Genomic DNA, 18,084 nt, shown 5'->3' on the forward strand with positions numbered 1-18,084 from the left:
GGGAAGGGGTGCCTGTTCAAGGAGAGATGAGAAGAGGCCCAGAAAATCTGAGACTGGAGGAGGAGGAAAAGGAGGGAAAGGGCTTGCTTTCTGTTTAGCTCACAGCCCACCCCAGAGGAAATGCTGACAGCTGAATCAACAACTTCATCCTGTGTATCTCTGCCCTCTCCCTCTCCACCGTCCAGAGCGCTCACAGCATTGGCCCAACTTCTTGATTAAAATGAACAAGACGAACACTTTGGATTCTCTGGCAGGCAGATGCTAAGACCAGCATCGGAGAAGAGAGGATATTAAGAACAAAGAGGGGAGCTTAGGAGGTAAAGCAGGAAACCCCGAGGCCCAGTGTGGCAGAGAGGGGAGCCCTGTCCACACGGCCTCGTGATGGAGAAGCCACATCTGGACCTCTGCTGCAGCAGCCCGTCCTGGTTCTTGGTGCCCCTCCGACATCCCCAGCCCTGAATGTTTACTGTCTCAGGGCCAGGCATCGGGGCAGATGTGGGACTTCTCTATGGACTTTTAACCCCTCTCTCCTCTATTAGGCCCTTTGCCTTCCACCGTCTTTTGTTCAACCAAATCAGAGGTCATAACCTATTTCTGCCAAGTGATGGGTTGTGGAGGGTGTGAGGTGGGTGATGAGGCTACCTGTGGATGATAGGATTTAGCTACCGGGGCTGTCTCCTGGAGCAGCGGATCATTCAGTTTAATGAATTTGGACAGTTCACTGGATCCGCCCACACGGTTCTACTCACCTTCCAAAATGCTTCCAAAATAGCGCTATTGCGCAGGAGCCAAAAAGAAAGAAGAGGAAAGTAATAAACGAGAGGGCCCCAGAGGCTGCTGCCCTTTCAGAAAAGCCCGAGTGAACTTTCCAGAGAAAATTTAAGCCTAAAAAAAAAAGGATGCTTTTTTTTCTTTCTCATGGAGGAATCAGGCAAAGATAGATGCCACAAAGACAAGCACGCGCGCGTGACGCGGAAGAACCTGATTTTCATAGAAGTGACAAGCTGTTCCACATGTACTTCAAATACACGTTCCTTGACGTCATTTATACACACGGAGTCTCAGGTTATGCTCTCATCAAGGGCATCAGAGCCGCTCCTGGGGTTTGGTGCTCGAACAAGGTAACTCCAGAGACACGGCCCGACCCTACAGCCTCCCATCATACACACACACACACACACACACACACACACACACACAAGCAAGCAGACAAGCTCCTCTGCCACATGTGGGCACACACACACACACACACACACAGTCACACTAGGGAGAAGACAAGCACCTCTGCCCCACACGGGCGCCCACTCCCCCTCCCCCCACACACACACATACACACAGTCACACCAGGGGGCAGACAAGTACCTCTGCCACACACGGGCACCCACAACCCCCTCACACACAGTCACGCCAGGGAGCAGACAAGCTCCCTTTCCACACGGGGCACCTACAGTCCCCGCGCTGTGCTGCCAGCCCTGTGGCCCAGACCCCACTCTCCAGGCCTGCGCTGAGAACACCCTTCCCCCCGCAACCCTCCCTGTGCACCACTGCGTGGCAGCCAGCTGTTCCGTGGGCAGAGCCCTCTGTGGGCTGACAGGTGGTGATTACTGTTGCCAGCCCCACATTAGGAGAGAATTGAATGGGAGAGAGCCCCTGCCCACCCCGGGCTCCCTACAATAGGGCCTTTGTGAGGTGCTTCACTGTCTGTCTTTCCCGTTCCTCCTCAACCTACGTCTGGAGCAGCTCTGCCTAAGGAGAGGAGAAAAGAAGACAAAGGGAGGCTCACAGGCCCTTGGCGGAGCCACCCCACCTGGGGCGGGAAGGAGGGCTGCGCTTTGGGAAGAAGACTGCGCCCCTCCCCCGCACTTGGCTAAGGCAAATAACCAAGAGGACCCCAGGGCTGCCTGGGGTCGACTCCTTATGAAAGCAGTGGATCCTGCCCATCAGCCAGCCTTGCTCCTGCGCGCTGAGCTCGCAGCAGTGAGGGTGACGCTGGGGTGGGGGCCTGGTGCAGCAATCAGCAGATTCCTGGAGCCTGGAGTCCAAAGCCTGGAGCCTTCCTCCTCCTCTCCCTTCTCCCTTCCCCAGATTGCCCTCTGCAATCCAACGCCAGAGGCCAGGGTGTGAGCCAGAGAGGGTTAAGTTTCCAGGAGTCCCGACAGGCTTCGGCCAGGTTCAGGGCTGGAGTGGGTAAGTGCGGGTGATGAGGGTGGAGAAGAGGAAGGCAGGCAAAGGCTGCGGACCCGGTAAGGCCAACATCTGGGACACGGCCATTGCCCCTCCTCCCTGCCCAAACCGCAGACGCTGTGGCAGCAGGAAAATCAGAGCGGTTCAGACCAAGAACAATTGTGCAACCCGGCCCTGCAGGAGCGCTATGCTGGAGGTGGGAGTGGAGTCTGCGGTGCGGGGCAGAGTTCACTTTACAGGGGAGACTTCAGTTCTTACTCAAAACACAGGCATCAGGGCTCTGGTTTCTGCAGTAGACTGCAATGCGGCTAACATCCATTTTCTAGTTCAAAATCCTCTGAGAATTGGAACTGGAAGCTCTGCCCTGGGCCCCAGTGTCTCACAGCCAGAGGCACGGTGTCACTGAGGTTCTGGGGTGGCTGCCGTGGATTGGCTGCTGTGGATGGCGGTGGGTGTGGACGGAGGCTTTTTGTCCAGCCTCCTAAAGTGGCGGGATTCTGCCGCTTCCCCCAGGCGCCTCACAGTAAACTCGTCCTCAGCAAAGGGAGCCCCTCCAAGTCCTTAACATGGCTCAAGGAGCGGGGATGGGTTGGGAGGGAGAAAATGGACGGTCACGGGGAAATTTGATCTGAGGGCTACCCTAAACAAACACAGGAGAGGAGTAGTGGATTTTCCTTTTAATGCAAAATGTTGCAATACAAAATAATGTGGAGAGAGTCCTGTTCCTCAGGACACTGAAGGGAGGAGCGAGGAAGAGAGGGCAGAGCTGGACATCTCCTAGCCCTCTCTCCCCAAGTCCCTCTGAGGGCAAGAACACTGCTGCCTGCTCCCTGGGCCCTGCCCTATACAAGGTCAGCACTCTGGGTCTGGGTCACCCTTAGCCTGAAATTTCTTGACATGGGCCAGGAGAACAGGAGTGAACGTTGAGGCTTTTGACTCTTTTAGGGCTAAAAGGGTTACTCGGGGTCTGGAGTTCTGTATGAAACAAATGAGCTGTAAGAATTTGATTGCCATTGGTAAAAATAGAGGGGAGTTGAGCCACAACTGGCCCACATTTGAAGAATGAGGAACAGGAAATTTAGTGGGGATATAATATAAATGTATGGGAGAAAGATGCAAAAAAACACGGCTAGCTCCTCAAACCTCCTCCTCTTTCTTCCTCATCTCCAGCTTATAGACAATCTGGTAGCCATCATCCCAGGCATAGAGCTGGCGTTCGCGGGGGTTATAGCGGAGGCTGGCATGAGCACCATATCTGCGGGGAAAATAAGGGAGTGCTGCCCGTTCAGGGGTCAGGGTGCCACTGGCATCAAAGGAGCACTGGATGCGGGCCCGACTGGCAGGACGGGTGTTATAGACGACGTATAGGGTCCCACAGATGACAAAGGCAGCCTCAGCATTCTCTCTGGGACATGGTGTGTCCCATTGCTGCTCTGTGTCCAGTGTCTGTGGATCTAACTTGGCCAGACACAAGTGCCTGTCATCCTCCCGGGTGGCATAGACAGCCCAAAGGCCTTCCTCATCAGCTGCCAGGTCAATGTAGGTGTCTGCTGTCAGGCCGTACGGGGGGATCAACCCCTCCGCTGGGAATACGGAGCTGTCCACCACTGTTCGGTTTGCCAGGTGGAATTTGATGAGCTGCAAAGTGTTCTCCGTCTCACCACCCCCACCAGGTCCTCCAGGAGGCCTCCGGGCAAAATAAAGAAAGCCACCATATACCAGCTGCCCTGTGCCTACCCAGGGGAAGGGCACCCGGACTCGGGAAGCTTTCCGGGCAGCCATGGCAAGGGTGAAGTCACGCAGCCTTGGAAAGACAAAGGCTGTGTCATTCTGTGTCCCATCTAACACATAGATCTTCTCTGTTTGCCCCAGTGGATCCTTGGTCCATAGACCAGCTGGGCCACCAAATCGCTTCAGAATCTTCATTGATCTCACTTGAGAGATTGTGTAGCCACAGTCTGATGAGAAAAGCACAGGGAAAGGAAATAGAGGCAAGAATTAGATGCCTACAGCAGGAACTCCCCCAGGGTGGGCGATCTGGGGAATAGTGAGCATTTGCCCAGAGGATGCCTCCAGTCTTAGGGAAAATTGAGAAAAGCGGGTACCACAGGGGCCTGGGTCCCCAGAACTCTCCTTAATAGACCTGGCATTACAGAGGTTTCTCTGAAACAGATTCCAGAAGACAGAGCCACAGTGGACTGGGCCAAACAGAAAAAAAGAGTAAGAAGGAAGGAAGATCAGTTCTGAGAGAGTTAGGGCCTGCTTTCGGATCACCTACCTGTCACCATATCGTACTTCTCATTTCTTCTTCCCTTGCCTTTTGTCCCAGGGCCTCCAGTCACCTTCTCATCAAGCTCTACACAGGGCAGAGCTGGGCTCTGGGTCTCCAGATAGTCCACCTCCCGCTCCAGACGGTCCACTCTCCCGGAGATGGTGTCAGCCTCAGTTCTGAGCGCCTCCCGCTCCTTCTCTGCCACCTCCAGCAGTGGCAGCATCTTGTTCTTGAAGTCCCGCAGCTCAGCAGCATGCCGACTACTCTGGTCCTGGCACTGGGCCAGCCGTTCCTGAAGGGATGGGGGATCAGGAGGGAGGCTATAGGGTTACAACTCCCAGGCAGGGAGAGGCCCAACCCGGGAGCCAGGAATGGGAAAAAGAACAAACTCCGCCAGGCTTCAATATCCCCTTCTACTCCTGCAGGAAAGGAAACCAGATGTGCAGAGGTGCTAAACGTGCAAAGAGCCTAGCTGAGAACCACCTAGGCCCCTACCCTGACTCCATGTCCTCCAGCCCGTGTTCTCTGTGAGCAGTGCCAGAGTCATCTGAGCCTCTAGGCAGGTCTAAGTGCATGAAGATGGGAAGAGGTCTCTGCTCCCTTAGCAATTCTTCTCTGGGGAATTAAAATGCTACAGATCTCAACCTGTTAAAGACAGGAAGTTGCAGATTCTCTGGGAACCTCCAACTTCAACAGAATCATCACTCCTCCAGAGATGTAGCTCCACAATCTTGGCTCTCGTTTCCACTGTGTCCCCTTATTCTATCTAATCCCAGAGGCAAAAGGCAAAAGTCTATTTGCTTTGGAATTGTTCTATGTGGGAAAAGAGGAGGGCTTGTTACTCTGAAGGTCCTCTTATTAACAGAGAATTTTCTGTAGGCTCTTGCAGAGGCCTATCTTGTTATCCCCAGATCCCTAACAAACTGGTTGAACCAATAGACCTGGAATCCTTCTAGGCTATGCTAGAAGAGAAAGGAGCCCCTCACCTCTAAAGCAGCTAGTCGGCGTTCCATGTACTCCACAAGGTGGTGCTGCTGTCCTTGAAGGGGTCCCGACCATGACAAAAGGAACAAGATGAGGAGAGGGGTGCTGGGCCCCATGGCAGCTCCGAGAGTGGAAGGAACGTGCAGCCAGTCTCTTCCCCTCAAGCCAGAGGGTTAGCTTTGGAGGCGGGGTGGGGGCGGGGCCTTCTCTCCTGATCTCTGGATCTCTCTCACTACTCTGGAATGCTTTCAGTCTCTTTACAACCCCCACCCCCTCCTTCCCGCCAGGATTGATCAAACACAGATGGCCCCATTGCACAGCAGCCAGAATCCTTAACCACCTCCAGCCTAGGCTGTAAGGCTCCCCTGGAAGGGAAAGAGATGGAAACCCCAAGGCAGAGGCCTTCTGAGCAGTCAAGCAGGGAAGCTAGCTGCAGGAAGCAGAGACCCCAGAGAAAATTCGGCAAATGCCATTCCTGTTTTAGGAGAGTTTCACCAGTGCTGACGTCTTAAGAAACTAAGATCTTTCGTTAATCCTTCCCTTTCTCTGCAATAATAGAGTGGATTTTCTGCCTTGTTCAGTAGAAGCTGGAAGCCAGGGAGGTGAGATTGAGGGGAGGAAGCAGGAAAAAAAAGGCCCAAGTGGTCAAGCCCAACTTCTTCTAAAGCTCATTGGCGCCACCTTGTGCTAAGCACCTAGTGTCATCTCTCATGATTAATACAGAAACTAAGGCTTAGACTTCACCCCATGAGGAAAATTTTCCACAAAGCAAGCCAATACAGGGTTTTTCACAACTAAAATGCAGATTTCCCGCCCCCCCAGACTATCCAATTACTACTTTGGGGGCTATGCGAATATCTGATTTAGCCCAAGGAAGAAAATATAACAGGTTAAAAAAAAAACAGGTCATTGAGACGTAGTAAATTAACTGATTGTCTGGAAGTAAGGCTGACAGCAGCACTGTTTTACATGGCTTTCCTTTGCTTGAAAGAGGCCAGGTATATTCTCTCACCAAAACCGAGCAGTGTTCAGTGAGTTCACATTAATTTATTATACATTCACTTACGGGGAAGGGGGTGAATCTGAAATGTGTGTGTGTGTGTGTGTGTGTATGTGTGTGTATGTACATATATGTTGCAATCTAAATCAAAATAAATGTATTCTGACCTCGCTGCTACTGGGAGAAAAGACAGTGGTTATCTCTCTTGGTTGTGGCCCAAAAGGGTATTTCTGAGTGTTTCTCACTTCTATATTCCAACTAAGGCAGCAGGAGCACAAAATGAATTAATGGCCACCATAAGCCAGACTTGGCCTGATACACAGGCCAAAAAAAGATTAAGTAAGGCCAGGCACAGTGGCTCAAGCCTGTAATCCCAGCACTTTGGGAGGCCAAGGCGGGCAGATCATGAGGTCAAGAGATCGAGACCATAGTGAAACCCCGCCTCTACTAAAAAATACAAAAATTAGCAGGGCATGGTGGTGTGCGCCTGTGGTCCCAGCTACTTGGGAGGCTGAGGCAGGAGAATTGCTTGAACCAGGAAGTGGAGGTTGCAGTGAGCCAAGATTGCACCACTGCACTCCAGCCTGGCGCCTGGCAACAGAGCAAGACTCTGTCACACACACACACACACAAAAATTAAATAAAGCATTTACTCAGAGATGTCCAGTCATTAATTCAGACAAATCCCTATTTCTTTATCGGGAGAAATTCTACTCACTTTAGAATCAAAAGAATCTGATCAGAGAGGTTCCTTCTCTAAAAAGGACCATGACTCTAACAGTGCAGCTTGAAAGGAGGGGAAAAAATACCATCTTCCTGTGGTGACTCAGGAAGTCACCACATTTCATTCTGCTACTGTTATTTGGCAAAACACGTTAGGATGCAAAGCTTAATTAGCCTGTCTCAGAAGTCTTCTACTTCTTTGAAAGGGTCAGATCCAGATGATGTTAAGTAAGGGCCCTGGACACCACTGCATTCTTGGGAAGTATTCCCTACCAAACCTTATTCATTTCCAGTATGGAGATTTGTATGAAGAATGAAATTGTCTCTAGTACTCTATTGATGTTCAAATATAGTATGTTTAGCTACTTCAAAGATGTCATTTGTTGATCCCCTTTGTATCCCATAAGAGAAGTCAAAAACAGCCACGTGATTCAGAAAATTTACGCATTTTATTGATGCATTGCAATTGCTCTACATTTTACCATATTATGTAGAAAATACTGAAAATACAAGCTACTTTGTAAAACCAAAGACAAACATTGAATCCAAAGATAAACTATGTTTTACACAATGGACCCTTTTCCCATAGTTAGTATTAAATTTTAAATATCTATTTCTTTTGTTAAAATGATTATTTTACATACTCCCTAAGTACATCTGCATTACAAACATAGCTCAGTAATTCTCAGAAACTATCTGTTTCTAGAGGCTTGTTGTAAAAGAAAGCGCACAACCAAAAAAAAAAGGAGAAAGCAAAAAAGGTTTAAATCGCACACAATAACTAGCATATCAAATACATTTAATAAAGTAGGAATTCCATTGCAATATCAAGGATTCAAAGCAGAAATACTAACATTACATATAATGTACATAAAATGTACTGCTACATGTAGTGAGATTATTTTTTCAAGCTGAATTGAAACCACACATTATATAAAGTTTAGCAACAAACAACCATGTAGACATGCTGCACCATCTATCAGTTAAAAAAAAAATCAAAATAGGAAGCAGGCTCGGGCCACTCCTGTCACTGAGAGGCAATTTCATTTCCTATCCTAAAACAAACCATCTCAACTAGCAAATGTTTCCATAATAATGCTGAATAAAACACACTTCACTGTGCTTGCCTGGCTAAGGGCAGTCGATCTTAGCCCCTCTAGTGGAGGACAATGGATGAGCAATCACAAAAACAGGCTCCAAATGGCCAGACTGTTTGAAATGGAGTTCATATTCCTGGGGTTATTTCAGCTGAGCACTGAAAACAGTATCACCTCCTGGGAGCTAAAAAACTCTGGAGTGACCAAGTGTCCCTATGAGCCCAGAGTGGCTACATTGAACCCTTCCACCCTTCCTCTCTGACCTGGAAGGGGAGAAGCTCGAAACGCAAGTTCTGAAGAGGACTTAAAGCCTTAAGCTGGTTTGAGGTCAGGTCACTGTGACCCAGACCAGCTGCTCATTAAATTCACCAGGCTTCCCTCATTCCTGTCAGGGCCAACAATGTTAAGCCCCAGGGACAGAATCTAAAAGCCACGTTGAGCACATACACATTCGGCAGACACAGGTGGATTTTTATGTTGGAAAATCAGAAATGCCAGTTTGCAGACTAAAGACTGAAAAATCTCTAAAGTTTTTAAAGCCACACACTGCTAGTCAGATGATTAACAACACAAGCTCTTGGTATTATCTTTTTCTGTGGAGTCTGGACTCCTAAGTGGTATCTGCTTATTGGACTGGGGTGCAGGAATGGGGTTTTGTTTCCTGCGTCTCATTTCTTACAAAAACAACAAATCTTGTCCCTTATAGAAAAAAGATAGGAACAAAAAATTTGTCCTTTAGAAACTAGACCTGTGTTCAAACAATAAAATCAAAATGTGCTTGGCAAAAAGGAGACACAAAGATCACACATGTTGACCAGAAAACTGTACGACACTAGTGACAGAAATTATACAAACTGCTTGACTATCTTGACCAATACAGTGCTGAAAACACAACTCAGTATAGTGATTTTTAAAAATAAAGAAAACACAACATGTTCCTGGTAGGCTGTACTGACTACCTGCCCCATCTTGGAAGCCCTTACTCCTTACAATGAAGAAACTCCAAATACTTTGACAGCTCCTCGGTGTTCAGCCTGGTACAGAGCTTGCTGACCGGGCTCCATGAAATCTCCCATCTCCATCCTGCACCTCCTTGACACCATCTCTATCTACATAGAATCAGTCCTAAAATTATCTCTCAAATATATCATTTTCAATTCAGATGGAACACACCTGTATTTTAGGATTAACCTTCTTTCCCCAAATCCTTTATGGGCAGGAATGTCCCCATCCCCAGTACCTTCTACTTGACCCAGATCCATGCAGGAGCTGAGAGTACAAGGACAATTTCACAGCTTGAAGGGCCCCAAAACTATACAAGCTGTTAAAAAAGAAACCTCAAAAGCCTCAATGACTCAACAGGCTTTGGTTCCTCCTCCATATTCTTCACCAGCTAAGAAAACTTTCTGTGAGTTCCTTGTCACGAGCGGCACCACAAAACTCCTCCTCATAGTATGGGGACATGGTAAGCAATACAACAGGCTCTTTGGTATAAACACATCTGTTATATGTTTTTTTCAATAAGCAAATATTTTACTAGGAATGTCAGCTATTTGCAGGAAAGATTGCCACATGGGAAAAGGAAAAAAAATCATTCAAAAAGTGATTGCACATACTTTAAAAGAATGCATATTTAATATTGGCTTGACTCCTCTCACCTGCTTCCTGAATTCTCACAGAAGCAAGGTAGCAATGCACAGTGAGAGGGCCACATGGGGAAAATGCTTCTGCGAGAACTCAGCTGAGAATCCAAAATAGAAAGGAGTAGAGATGGTGGTAAAGGAGAAAAGCTGCTGTTTTTATTTTTCAATGTTGGCAGGGAAACTGAGAACAATGCATTTACACAACACAGCTACTAATCCTGTTCTGATAAATCCCAGTGAACAACTTAGGGTCCACGGGGGCTTGCTGGTCCATCCTAAGGCAAGCTCACTGTAAACTCTATTAACCACTACATTATCATATAAGGCACTACAATAAGGGAAGGAGGGAGAAAGGGAAGGAAGAGACACACACTGAAAAACTCCTCACCAGACACACCTGTGCAAAACAATTCCAAGGTTCTCCTCTCCTTGCAGGCAATGCCCCTGCTCAATCAGCACTACAGTAATATGCTCTAATATAATTGCAATTAGTTCACATACATTCCAACAAGTATCAGTTCATTTTGGTTTAAATACAATGGAGACATCAATCCATCTCCAGGGTAACACTGGAGGATCACATACACACTAAGTACACAATTCAAGTGTAATCACTACACATTTGATTACAAATAACATTTTGGATTAGCAGGAAAAATTGCTTGTTATATTTTTCTAATCAATATGTACATATTTAATCATGTAAAATATTAAAACACCACCATTACAAAACTTCTAAAATATTTTTAAATTCAGTAATAAATTTTTAAAATATTTTTTTGCAATTCCTACATGCACTTATTATATAAGTCTTAATAAGAGAGCATTCAATTTGCTGCTGGCATACAAAGGAAGCTACTTTAAAGTATAAAAGCTATACACAAGAAATGTTCTTATCTGGTTTCAGATTTTTTTAGCTTTCTCCCCAAACAAATCACATAAAACAGAAGGGAGAGATGAGGAAAACACAGAGGTGTATTACTGAAAATTCATACTAATCTTTAGGCAAAGCTCATCAATGCCAGTATCTTAGACAGATATTTTGCATATAATAAAACCATCACCACCATATAATAATAACCACCTTAATGGCTTTTTCAATTTAAAAATAATTAAGCTGAATCAGAGAGAGAAAGACTTTTTAAAAATAATTTTAAAAATAATTCATGGTGCTTCATTTAAAAAGAATACTTGGTGCTCTCATGTAGGTATGGATTCTCTCACATTAAGTTACCAGCAAATGGTGAGCTGCCTTTTAAACACTACTTTATAACAAACACAGGAGCAACTGAGAGAATCCCAATAGTAACATAGAGTAATACGTAACCAGTTTTGCAAAAATAACAATTGCCCATTAAGTATAATATGACATTAAAATAAAACTGAAACTCTGTAAGTTTAAATGTCCAATAAACAGATGAAACTTTGAGGATATGTAAAAATATAGACTTGTGTAAGCTGCTTTTAAAATAAAATAAGCAAGTAAGTCTGAGTTTATAAACAGTAATGATTTTTCTTCTCTTTTTCATCAGATTTCAAGTCCTTCTATCAGTATTTTTCCTGACCAGCAATCACAATAACACAAAATGAAATAAAGAGGGGCTTCACTTGTTTTTAAAAGCATTTATAGAAATCAAGTCAGAGAGACAAAATGTTTTTCAGAGGGTAACTTCAAAACAATCTCTCTTCCTTGGTAACTGCAGAAGATGGGCATCTGAACTCTTCCAAGTACCAAAATTGCTGTCACAAAAATAAAGAATTTAAAAATAGGGCAAACTTTGGGAGACTACAACAATGCAGTCAACACTGAGACAGGTTCCCCCAGAGAAAAACCTTCTGCTTCAGTGGGCCCCTGCAGAACAAGTTGCTGGCTAAGAAGTTTCAAGAGGGTAAAGGAGTATCTCACCATAGCCCATTATTAAGAACACAGGGCCAGGAGCAGGTAGCCATGACTCCTCCTCCCTCCTGCTCACCAACTATAAGTAGGAATACTGGCTGATCTTGGTAGGACTTAGTGGGTATCCAGTGTAAATTGCTGAGCCTCGGGAAGACCCAATGTAAGACTGGGTGGCAAACTGGTGTTGGTACTGAGCAGGGGCCACGCTGGCAGAAGTGAGGAGGCTGGGCCCAACACTGACAGGGACCTGGTGCACCAGAGTGCTAGGGTGAGTGGTATAGGCTGCAGCATGCCTTGAGGAGCCCTGGGGGGAGAAAAGATGAGCAATGGAGCTGGTAGAGCCCAGTGCAGCAGCAGAGGTGGGGGCAGCATAAGTATACAGATGAGCCTGGCTTGGAAGGTGAGCAGGGGCTGGGGCCAGGTGTGGGTGCCCTGTTGAGTGTAGTGGGCTGCCATGCTGAAAGGTGTAGGGAGCTTGGGAGAGCGGGGCCACAAATGCCTGCTGCCTGCGGGGGGCTGGGTTGCTGCTTCTCTCCTGCGAGGTTGGAGCCGCCGATGACTGCTGGTTCTGGAAAAAGAAAGAAGTGAGGAATCTTGAGGTCACTCCGGCTCAGGGCACCAAAGGCCAACTTAAGAGCTCAGGTCCTGACTTGTACTGTTTCCAAACTGGTATAACACATAAATAATTCTCCCAGACTGGCATTGAATGCTGTCAGAAGTCAACCACCCATCCCTCTGCCTCTTAGCAAGACAGATCCTAATCTAGCTCAGATAACAGCAGTTTGCTTATGACAGGAAGGGGGAGAATCAAGAGATCGTAGGGTTCCCCACTGCTGCAAGTTAATAACTGGTGACTCAACTCACCCTATTCTGGTGTCAGTAAATTTGAATTTTCCTAACCTTTATTTCTTACCATTGCTTTATTTTGTTCTCCTCCTCCAAGTTCTTCATACCCCTCTTGAAATGTGGAGCCTAAAACACATGCACTAACTCAAACTTTGCACTTGGATGTGCTCTCTCTCTCTCACATCCCTTCATATTGACACCTTCTCACTACTGGTGAATATCATAGAAGCACTCGAATTTTAGCTGAGAAAAGAGTGAACACAAATAGAATCAAGTAATCAGAGAAGCAGAAGGGTGGGTTGGGGCACAGGGTGTTTGGAGAGCGGGGAAGTCCCAAATCCCAGACTCCAGAAACAAGCAGGACCTAGAACCAGTTGACTTTTGTGGCAAATGAGCTTTTCACAGTCTCTTAACTCAAGTAAATAATGTAAGGATAAGCTTATTTATGGCCTGGGAAACAAAGAGAATTTGGTTTCAAAGCATATGCCTATCATAGGAATGGTTAAAGCATCCTAGGCTCTTTCTAAATCCCAGACATTTCTCTAACCTTCCAGGATAGACTTAGGGAGGTCTGATGGAAAACCTAGAATGTACATTCCAAACACACTTAGAGTGAACGAAGAGACATAGCACATGCAGATACAACGTAGACCACAGAACACAAAATTGTTTGACACAAAAGGGGCTTCATTTGGCTTTATTCAACATCCAGCCAGAAGCAGGGTTCTCCAGAAGGTAACAACAGTGCAGGGCCCAAACGGAAGGCAGCAGCCTGTAGCGCTTACCTGGCTAAGGTTGAGTGGCTGTGCTGCACTGGTCCCCCCGCGTTGAGCTCGGTATCCTGTGGGGGTGATACAGCATCCAGATGACTGCCCACTCACTGAAGCCACTGGCTTGGTCTTATTGCTCAGGTGACCTAAGAAAGGGTCAGGCTTAATAGTTTACACCGGAAGAAAATAACCTGTATAACCCATTTCTTTTCTGTCTTGGCACAAATCTCCACACAGGATCTTCAAAATGTTCACATGAATAAATATTATAAATATTATAACTACCATCTTTTGTTATATACAAGGAACTACTGGAAATACAAATATGCTAAAACACCATCCCTCTCTCCAAGAGTCTATCATTTTATGTAGGAAGGGATTAAACAAGCCCAGAAATGATAATGTGAAGCTGGAAAGCTATTGGTAATTCTTAGGATATTAATGTATCAAAAGGGTTTAAAAGAAGGCAAAATTCTATCTTGTTGGGCAGTGTTCAAATTCTAAGAAATTACAGGACAGCTGAATGTGAAATTTTGCTTCCTTCTGGGCTCACTGGGAAAACTGGAGCATTTATTCAGTGTCTCATGTGATAAGTCTGTATTCTTTGGACCCAAGAGCGCACAGAGGTCCTAATAATTCTATTCAGTAGCATGGCATCAGGAAGCTCTCTCCCTTGTCTGCAATGGGACAACTGTTTACTTCTAAGAATCACACATGGCACAGCAGGCGTGATGAATAAAAAAAGAAAAAATTTTTTATTAAAAAGAAAAAAAAAAAGAAAAATCACACAGAGGCGTAACACAATACCCTCAAATTATAATCCTATTTATATCTATGGCAGAAAGATAATTATATAATAAAACATAATTTATGCAAGTATGGCCCAGCTTTATGTTGACACCTAAACTTCACCATTCTCTTCCTTGGTATGAAGTTGTCACTGAAAAGCAGCTGCCTTGACAAGACTACATTGCCTAGGCTCACTTGCATCTAGGTGGGGCCATGTGAGAAGTATTCACTACTTCCACTTATTTCCAAGCTAAAGAGGTTAAGATGTGTGTGCCTCCTTCAAAGTTTCTTTCTCCTTCTGACTGGATGCTCAGGCTTCGAACACTTGTACCAAGAAGTTATATAAGAGAGGAGTAAAATTCTACTATGTTATGCTACAAAAATCTAGGATTTGTTACTGCAGCTACCATTACCCAACTAACACAGTAACTGAACTAGGGAGCCTAAGTCCAGTATCTAACAGAGCAAAGAAAATGAAGTAATTAGGTCGGTAACAAACCAACAAAAGCATCACTGATATGACACTGGGTGAGAAAAAAAATCTAAAATATATACTGTTTTCCAAAAACACTTTTGTAGTCATTTTCAATATTATCAAGTCCTGTCCACATCTCAATTGCCAAATTCAAATCATCTATGGCAAACCTAATTGCCTGCTAATTCTTCTTGCAATATCACATGTCTTGTCTGCTTTCTCCCATCAGCATTGAATGTTTTGCTGAGACTACAATCTCATTTTTATATTAATCCAAGCAAAATTAAACATAGGAAGATAAAGTGATGGCCAAAAATAATTTCACATTCCAGGAAACTGATTTCTGAATTAAGGACTCTTTAAGAATATCTATGCCACTGGTCTCTACCACCGACGTAAGTGGATTACAGCAAAATATTTAAGCAAACACACATCAAAGGAGAATTCAACTGAAACTGCAAAATATACTTACCTGAGGCCTGGGTTGCTACAGTGCAGTCACCAAGCTGAGTTTTCAGTGGAGGCACAATGATGGTGCGGGTGCCAGTGCCATCTGCCACAACTCTGCCAGGCCCCTCCAAAAGGGGTCCACTATTGCCTCGGAGAGCATTCAGGGTATCAGTGGAGTAAGGGCTGCTCAAAGAAGAGTCAGAGTCTGGAGAATCATTGACAGTGACATAACTGATGACATTAGACCTTGGCTTCAGGCTAGAGCTGAGGAGAAGAAAAATACATGAAAATTGAATTGCTGTGGGGTTTTTTTGTATGTAACAGGGTCTTGTTCTGTCACCCAGGCTAAAGTGCAGTGGAGTGATCACAGCTTGCTGCAACCTCAACCTCCTGGGCTCAAGCTAACCTCCCACCTTAGCCTCCCAAGTAGCTGGGACTACAGGCATGTACCACCATGCCCAAGTGTTTTTATTTTTTGTAGTGATGAGGTCTCACTATGTTTCCCAGGCTGGTCTCAAATTCTTGGACTCTATCTTCCCGCTTTGGCCTCTCAAAGTGCTAGAATTACAGGCATGAGCCACCATGCACATCTTCAGCAGCCCTTTTAAGCAATGTTTCTTAGATGGTCCGTCTCTGGTTCTCTCATGATAACAAGGATGATAAAGATGGTAATAATAATGATAATACTAGCAGCAGTAAACTTCTGAGTGCTTATTACATACCAGGCACTACTCACATGCTCTACATACATCTCACTGAATCCTTACAACAATCCTATGAAGTAGGTACTATTAACTTCATTTTGCAGATGAGGAAACTTAAGAAATAGAGAGATGAGGAACTTGCCCAGGGTCATGCAAGAAGTGATGAGTGGTAAAGGCAGGATTTAGACGCAGGATGGAATGACCTCAGAGTCCACACCTCTAACACCTCCTGTAATGCTGCCTCTACCATCTTACAATTGGTCCTTTTGTACTAATAGGCTCTAAATTCATTCTTAATTTTATATTTCAAGTTAATTTAAACTTCATTTATATATGACACTGTAAAGTCTCCTAAGTTACTTTCATGTGTGAATCCTAACTTCTCAGATAAAAGCAAGAGGTCATCCCCTTTTCTGTATGCTCAACACCAAATGCCCCATCAGAGGCTATGCTTCCAAAATACCTTTTGTTCCTTCAGCCCTTTCTTTTTTTGGAAGGTCAGGGGGGTGGAGACTTGTTCTGTCACACAGGCTGGAGTGCAGTGGCAAGCTCTCAGCTCACTGCAACCTCCACCTCCTAGGTTCAAGAGATTCTCCTGCCTCAGCCTCCTGAGTAGCTAGGATACAGGCATGTGCCACCACACTCAGCTAATTTTTGTATTTTTAGTAGAGATGGGGTTTTGCCATGTTGGCCAGGCTGGTCTCAAACTCCTGACCTTGGGTGATCTGCCGGCCTAGGCCTCCCAAAGTGCTGGGATTGCAGGCGTAAGCCACTGCACCCCACCAGTCTTTCATAGCCAAAACTGGGCCCACTTGCCTGAAGCCAACAGTCTAAGACCAACAGAGCCAAGAACCACTCACTTATCTTACCTGCTGGGCTTGTATTTGTTGTCCTCTTCCTCATCAGTGTCACTTCGGATAGTGATGACACTTACAGGAGGGCTAGGAGTATCTGGAATGATGATGGGCTGATGCTGATCTTGGACAGGGACTAAGGAATTATAAGAAGATGTGGTACGGAGGGGACTGCTCCCAACCAGAGAATAGACTTGGGAAGGCAGAACATCTAGAGAGGACCTGCAGAAAAAGTTCACAAGGAAAGGTGATTCAGTCCGTTGCCTTCCAAATTGTACATCTTTTCCCCAGACTGCTTTCCAATTTACTTGTTGATTCCCTTTTACTTAATCATTAACCAAATACATTTAACTATATAAGTTTCATTGAAAATAAGCACCATGCTGGCCAGAGTTTCCAGGGACAAGAACACCAAAATACAAAATAAGTTTTACTTTTATAAGCCCTTTATTCCAGGATTAAATTTTACTCTGTAAAGTAAAATAAAAACATCACAAAATGTCCTAGATTCAAAGTGGCAGCAGAGAGAAAGACCATCATAACCAGGACATACCTGGTGTACATGCCCAGATGAAATGATTCGCTCTTCCTCAATTTGGCAGCTACTTGTTGCTTTGTATCAAAAGTATCTATACAATATTCCAAATAGCAGGCAGTGTATCTTTCAAACTGGCACAGTTTTAACTATCAGCTGTAACACAGACTTACTTGGAAGAGACTGAAGCTGACTGCTTATTCTTCTTCGAAGGAAGGGAACTGGATTGTTGTTGTCTGACAACATGGGCAACACCAACATTCAGAGGCTGAGCAGTAGCCAATGTCACATGGTTAGTCAGCAAGGATGGCTGCTGCATGATAGTGCTGTACTGGTTGCCATGAGAGTGGGCATTCCTGTACCAACAGAAAGAAAGAAAGAAGAGTGAATTCCAAAACCACTGAAGAATCAGGACCAAAAAGACATCAAAAGCATCAAAAGCAATTACACAAAATGCATTTTATTTTTTTAAAGTTGAACACCTACCATCTGATAAGGGATTAATAACCAGGATATATAAAAGGCTCAAACAACTCTATAGAAAAAATTCTAATAATACAATCAAATAATGGGCAAAAGATTTGAAAAGACATTTTTCAAAAGATGACTTACAAATGGTTTCACGCCTGTGATCCCAGCACTTTGGGAGGCAGAGATGTGCAGATTACCTGAGGTCAGGAGTTCGAGACCAGCCTGACCAATGTGGAGAAACCCTGTCTCTACAAAAATACAAAATTAGCCGAGATGATGGCACATGCCTGTAATCCCAGCTACTCGGGAGGCTGAGCCAGGAGAATCGCCTGAACCTGGGAGGTGGAGGTTGGGGTAAACCGAGATCGCACCATTGCACAGCAGCCTGGG

At 45.3% G+C, this 18,084-nt stretch overlaps 2 protein-coding genes across 8 annotated transcripts in view; both read right to left on the reverse strand.

Annotated features, from left to right (window-relative positions):
• Positions 1-2,844: 2,844 nt before the first annotated feature.
• On the reverse strand, positions 2,845-6,063 carry OLFML3 (olfactomedin like 3). Its single transcript, XM_017524244.2, has 3 exons — positions 5,443-6,063; positions 4,463-4,748; positions 2,845-4,142 (listed from the first exon to the last, which is right to left on the reverse strand). Exons 1-3 carry the CDS (start codon positions 5,554-5,556, stop codon positions 3,322-3,324), a joined length of 1,221 nt encoding a protein of 406 aa, XP_017379733.1. The 5' UTR covers positions 5,557-6,063; the 3' UTR covers positions 2,845-3,321.
• Positions 6,064-7,593: 1,530 nt separating this feature from the next.
• The window catches only part of HIPK1 (homeodomain interacting protein kinase 1), a 60,307-nt gene continuing 49,816 nt past the window's right edge, over positions 7,594-18,084 (reverse strand). For all 7 annotated transcript variants that reach the window (XM_017524249.1, XM_017524248.1, XM_017524246.2 and 4 more), the window contains 5 exons: positions 17,397-17,579; positions 16,704-16,910; positions 15,153-15,394; positions 13,432-13,562; positions 7,594-12,368 (listed from right to left, as the gene is read on the reverse strand). In XM_017524249.1, coding sequence (XP_017379738.1) covers positions 11,880-12,368; positions 13,432-13,562; positions 15,153-15,394; positions 16,704-16,910; positions 17,397-17,579 — 1,252 coding nt within the window. In that variant the 3' untranslated portion in view covers positions 7,594-11,879. The remainder of the gene's footprint in view (positions 12,369-13,431; positions 13,563-15,152; positions 15,395-16,703; positions 16,911-17,396; positions 17,580-18,084) is intronic.

This window comes from Cebus imitator, unplaced genomic scaffold (assembly GCF_001604975.1).
Source record: "Cebus imitator isolate Cc_AM_T3 unplaced genomic scaffold, Cebus_imitator-1.0 Scaffold32, whole genome shotgun sequence".
In the NCBI taxonomy this organism is placed as follows: domain Eukaryota; kingdom Metazoa; phylum Chordata; class Mammalia; order Primates; family Cebidae; genus Cebus; species Cebus imitator.